The sequence below is a fragment of the Drosophila persimilis genome, unplaced genomic scaffold, assembly GCF_003286085.1.
Source record: "Drosophila persimilis strain 14011-0111.01,24,50 unplaced genomic scaffold, DperRS2 tig00000520-arrow-pilon, whole genome shotgun sequence".
NCBI classification, from domain to species: domain Eukaryota; kingdom Metazoa; phylum Arthropoda; class Insecta; order Diptera; family Drosophilidae; genus Drosophila; species Drosophila persimilis.
This window is the reverse complement of record NW_020825317.1, coordinates 4,357,978-4,363,979: the sequence shown is the minus strand read 5'-3', so window position 1 is coordinate 4,363,979 and position 6,002 is coordinate 4,357,978. Positions and strand designations below refer to the sequence as shown.

The window sequence follows — 6,002 nt, the reverse complement described above, 5'->3', positions numbered from 1 at the left end:
ATTAACTAATTAATCAATCAACAAAGAAAACCATACACAAAAGATAAACCAATTGTTCAGGTCAATAACTGCATTTAAGCCGGAAAGAGAAGGATAAGGGAGAAGAAGAAGGAGCACGAACGAAACGAAATGAAATCAAACGAATAGAAGCGAGAGAGAGGAAATTAAATGAAATGGAAAATCCCTGCTAGGCGTTAAACTAAATGAAAAATGCTCTTTTTTATATACGAAAAATATATGTATTGAATGTATGGAATATTAAAAATATACACATTTTACAGAAATTGCAATTAAAGAACAAAACACACAAATGCATACACACTCGCACAAAATCCATATACATACACACAAGTACATACATATATAGCGAATTGAAGAGCAAAAGTGAAGAAAAGGGAAAGAAAAATGTGCACACACATGCCAGCCAGCGAGCGGGCTAGCGTCCAACTGTTATCCTCTCTCACTATCTTATGTCTCATGCGCCATCCAACCAACGGCCATTCTCTCCTCCCTTCTCCTCCACCTAATCACTATCTCTCTGTCGCTCCCTCGCCCTGCGGATCCATCCTCCCACGAACCATGCGTGTGTGTGAGCGTTTTTCGCTTCCCGTTTTTCCATTGCAAAATGTTTCAGAAAGTATGTAGTGTAGTGTAGTATAGTCTAGTGTAGTGTACGAGTAGTGTATTGACTCCTAGCGGATAAGGCCAAAGTATGTAGATTTAAAATGGAGGAACAGACGGAGGAAATACCAAATAATTTGCAGGCAGGCAGGCATTTACTTGTAGCATTTAAAAACTTACATTCTACACACACAAAATAATCGAAAGCGCGGAATGTGGGATTAATTCTTAAATACAAACTAAATAAAATGCAATTATACACGGATCGTATATAATACAGGACGGGATGGATATATATTATAGGATATAAGCAGTGTGTAAACAAAAAACGGGTGCTTTGACGATGTTTAAGCCATACCAAAACGGGAAACTAGTGCACTTTTTTTTTCTTACTTTAACGAAAGAAGAGGAGAATCTTAATAAATGATATTGCAATGATGTGTGGGATAAGGATAGCATAGTCCCAAATCGTATCTAAAGTAAACGAGAAAGTAAGACAAATTTTAGAGAAATCGGTTTTTACACACCCCCAACTCACACACAGAAGTGTTATCCTATCATTATTATCCCTTCACGTCCCATCCATCATCCACCATTCCTCCCCCCTACAGAGCGATTTGTGAAAAAGAACAACCCAGCAGATCCTGTTGAATCATTTCAGTGCATATTATATAATGCATCTATACATATATAAATAATATATAGTATATATATATACACATATAAATACATGATTACGGTAATCCAAATATAAGTCTGTAAATTTGTTAACATTTCTAAAAGCAAAAAAAGACCTTGACGCAACAAGATACACGAATGGATAGATCTCGTGTATATGTCTGTTTTCGAGGCATCTCTGTAGTTGTAGTTAACGGAATTACAATTTTACACACACACACATACGAATACAAGCCTCTCTCGAATCATCTAAGAAGAAAAACCAAGAAACCAAAATGTGTGAATTATACAGTAATGATGTATTCATTGATTGATTTATTGAAAACGAATCGAAAAAAAAACAAAACCAAACAATTGTTGAAAGCAGCCGCTTTAAAATCAAAAAAAGAAAAAACCAACAAATGAAAGTAATTATATAACAGTTGTGAACAAATTATATTTACATAGCGTATGAATAAATTGCATAACAATTGATTAAAATACAAAACGTTTAACGTCTTCTGTTCTTTCTAGCACACATTGGGGCACTTTTTAGCATAACAATCAATTTAAATAAAGCAGTAACGTTTTTTGTAGTTTTGCGCATTTTTGAGCAAAGCGCTAGTGCGTTTTACTCCACTAACGCTATCTGGCAGCCCTTTTGCGTGAAGCGTTAGTGCATTGGCCAAATCCTTATGTGGCAACGCTTTTGGCGACGCGAAAAAACTATTTTTATATTTGTTGGATCTCATTACTAAACAAAAATGGCTATGGAAACGCTGGAGGATGTCAGTTTTGACTGGGACTCAGTGATAGAAGAGTGTGAGGAGTCCAAAGACTCTGAGCAGGAGTGGGTCAACTCAATAATAATAGAAGAACCCGAAGAAGAGTTGGCAGATATGACGGTGCATCAGGACGAAGCAGAGCAGGCTGTGGATGACCCTGAAGACTGGATGATAGAGCAAGAAGTGGAAGAATTAGAGCCTGGAGAGTGTAGACCAGAACCTTCCGTTACACCATGCCACCTGCCCTGGGTATGCACACGTTGTCCTCTGCGGTTCACCAGTCACGAGAAGCTCATCGCTCACCGACGCATTCATCAGCGAACGCGAAGGGATATTCGTCCGCCGCAGTCCATTTTCCCGTGCGAGGAGTGTGGCAAAGAGTTCAAGCGACGCCGCTGGCTCGATGATCATCTGCACACCCACACCGGCGACCGGCCGTACGAGTGCTCCGATTGCGGGGCTCGTTTCGCTCAGAACAGCAACCTTAGCGCCCACATTCGGACCAAGCACCTTAAAGAGGCCCTGCACCAGTGCCCTAATTGTCCCGACAGACGTTTCACCCGCCGGCGGCTGCTCCAACAGCATCTCAAGACTGTGCACCAGAAGCTGCGCGACCTTGTCTGCGAGCAGTGCGGTGCCAGCTTCTCGCACCCGACCTACCTCAAAAAGCACATGCTGGACCATAGCAGCATCAAAGCCTACTGCTGCCACATCTGTGGGAAACAGTTTGGCCGGCTTGAGAACCGAAACTCTCACCTCTATGTCCACAGTACCCGTAAGCCCTACATCTGCAGTGTCTGCGGCATAGGCTTCTCGAGAAAATCTCATCTGGTGCAGCACATAGATTTCAAGAAGCACCCCAACGAGGTGATCCAACGACAGAAGCCACACTTCAGTGACTTGCTCTCCCAGTTCACCCGCAAGAAAGATACCGAAGCGAAGAATGGATTAGAATTTCAATTGAATTGCAATTAAATCATATACCATCCAGCATGTTCGAGATATCGGATATATACGATTATTCTAGGGTACTGTGCGTATCCTTTCTGGTCATTGTCTTTAAATTATCACTAAAATTAGCCTAGCCCCTAAGATAGAGCTTAAAAGAGAACATTTTAAATGAATTTTAACACAAGAACAAAATAACAACTAGAATAATCCACATTGCACGTTACACTCACAGTATTATTATTGAAATACATATGTACATAAATCGAATGCTTAAACACAAAGACCGGTTCTTCCTCTAAGAAATCATTGAGACAGGCAAATGGCACATGGGTATGGAACCTTTCTGCTTGGCAGATGTGGATCGGAGAATCCTATAAGTACATAATGTACATGTACATCACTTTTAGGCCTTAACGCCTTTAAAAACTTCAAAATTACCGTGAGGTCGGCTGGTAACAAGGTCGTGGTAGCACAAGTAAGCGACAACGCTCAGCCAGCAAGTCTGCAAGGCCGGAGAAGATCCTTAGGATACTGCAGGTCTGCAATCCCCACCTTCCTACAACCGATTGGAAGGTGGCCAGGGTGGAGGATGTCATCCTCATCGTAAATGAGGAGTCTGACGGAGCAGTGGATTGCGGCTGCAAGAAAGTGACCACATCCCCTTACAAGTTCCACAGGCAGGCAACCGGAGGTCGAGATAGATCCGAAGCTGCCGGAAATTCGAAAGGGGAGGCCCCAAGAGCGTAGGTCAAAATGGCGTCGGATGTATCGTTCGTGATGTCGGACGACATCCTGCTGATAAACCTCCACCATCATGCGCTGCTCTCCTGCTCCACCTAGCCAAAGGTGGAGCCGACATAGTCCTCATTCAGGAACCCTGTATTCTCGGAAACCGAGGTGTAGGGTGCGACGTCAATGCAAAGCACTGTCACTCCCACTGGGGAAGCCCTGACACAAATTAACGAATACAAAATGTATAGAAATTATGTAGCTATTAGAGTCCCTGTATCTAAAGTCTATTAAAGTATAAAATATCATTACAATAGAAATGTCACAAGTGCGTCCTACAAAAACACCATCTGCACATCGTTCAGATGGCTGCTGCAAGATGTTGTAATTGTTATTCTTATAAATTGAGTGCGTTTATTTTAATGTTTGGGTAAATCTTTATCTTCTTTCTTTAACTTTTCTTTTATTACCGTGCCACTTTCCACTCTCCTATTCTTTTGATCATAGCTTCATTTTTCAAATATACTCGTATGTAAAACTGTTTGTTCTTCTGGTATTTTCTCCTTTCATATTCGTGATACCATAGGATCACTCTTCTTCTTCACTCTTTGGCTCTTCTTTCACAGACTTAAACGACCTCTCTCTCCTTCGTAGACTCTATCTCTGTTTTTCGTGATGGTCTTTGGCTCCACTAGTCTTTGCCTCTGCCTTCTTGGAGCATTGCACTTGCACTTTCATCGGGCCGAAATTCCACAGGCACAATTTGAACATATGACAATGCTCCTAATTGGAACGCACGACACTCGAAATTTTCTACCCTTTCAGCACACTTTTACAGTTATGGCGAGGCACAGAGGTCAAAATGAGGCAATTTTAATTTTTAAGAACTCCTCGAAAAAAAAATAGTACAAATTGAGCCGTCCTTTGGAAATTAAATTTTCGCTTTTCGCTTAGGCTTCACAAGTCTTTGTTGAAGACGACGTCGATCCGACTGCACTCGAAGGTCTAAACTCTAGACTAATGGAACTCTCTTGATTTTTGTGTGCGTCGAACCAGCTGTTCTTCCAATAGTCGCAAAAATACTTTGGGTCTTAAACAAAAAGATTTTGTCACCATCCTGCTGCTGTAACCCATTTTAATTTTAAAATTTCATTTTGACTCCAGCTGATAGGACCCTGTCGGATCAGCCAAGTGACGTTCAAATATCAACGCTTTATCCTTTTTTCTCCCCCAACGCAACCAGGCCTAGACCACCCACAGAGGGAGCTAATGTTTAAATTTGCCGCGATTACAGTTTTAAAGCACCTTACTCTAAACCCGCTGTAACAGAGACTTTAAATGCCAATACCTTACAGTTTAAGAATCACTTCTTTTTCGTTTTAAATCAGCTACAAGCCGCTTACAATCGTCGTGCTGCCCTTTTGCAGTTTCGAGTCGCTGCAAAGCCAGACCCTACTGTGGAAATTGCCATTGCAAGGAAGGGGGACCGTTGCGAGTTGCTGCTGCGACCGCAAGTCTACATTTATACCCTATACTTAGTCAGTATGGTTCTCCTCCGGCAGACGGCGCTAGCCGCCTCGACACCCCTCGACGTTCCCCCCGCTAAGACCACACGATTGGGCTTGTATGTAGCACATTGTCGCATGGAATTACACTTGCATAAACACAGGCGTCAGCACTAGGGAGGATGTGATTGCGGCAGTCAAGAGCTCATCGTCCAAGAATGGTACATAAACAATTCTCGGAAATACAGAGGCAGCGACGTCGACAGAGGAAGACCAGCAACAATAACAAGAACGGCAAGACAAAGGTCTTGCAGTCAGTCTTAATTGAGAAGTCAAACCAAAGAGATTGAGTTTGAAATAAATTTGTTTGCACTTAACATTTATACAAAGCTTATTTATTGGTAATCCTGGAACATCCTGCTCCTACACAGGAACTCCCAACTATAACTGGCGTAGTCGAACGGAGTCAAAAATAATTTTGACAGAACCAATGGATATAAAATTATGGTTACATTTGTAAGTTAGAAACAAAAAGAAAAGAAAACAAAGTGAAAGAATGCAAAGAAAACTTAAATGTATGAAAAACAAAAAAATTAAAAAGAATCCCAAAAATATTGTATGTTCAAGAGAAGAGTGAATGAAAATATGAAAGACCCTTAGAAGCAGTAAAATATACAAAGAGTACAAGAGGGGTAATAAATATTAAGAAATGCATAAAATAAATTAATTAAATCTGCTGAATTTAAGTGTTGTT

The 6,002-nt window shown here is 41.1% G+C and overlaps 1 protein-coding gene across 1 annotated transcript; it reads left to right on the top strand.

Annotated features, from left to right (window-relative positions):
* The first annotated feature begins 2,024 nt into the window (after positions 1-2,024).
* LOC6596672 (gastrula zinc finger protein XlCGF8.2DB) lies at positions 2,025-3,263 on the top strand. Its single transcript, XM_002021939.2, has one exon. It carries the CDS (start codon positions 2,043-2,045, stop codon positions 3,036-3,038), a length of 996 nt encoding a protein of 331 aa, XP_002021975.1. The 5' UTR covers positions 2,025-2,042; the 3' UTR covers positions 3,039-3,263.
* Positions 3,264-6,002: the final 2,739 nt, after the last annotated feature.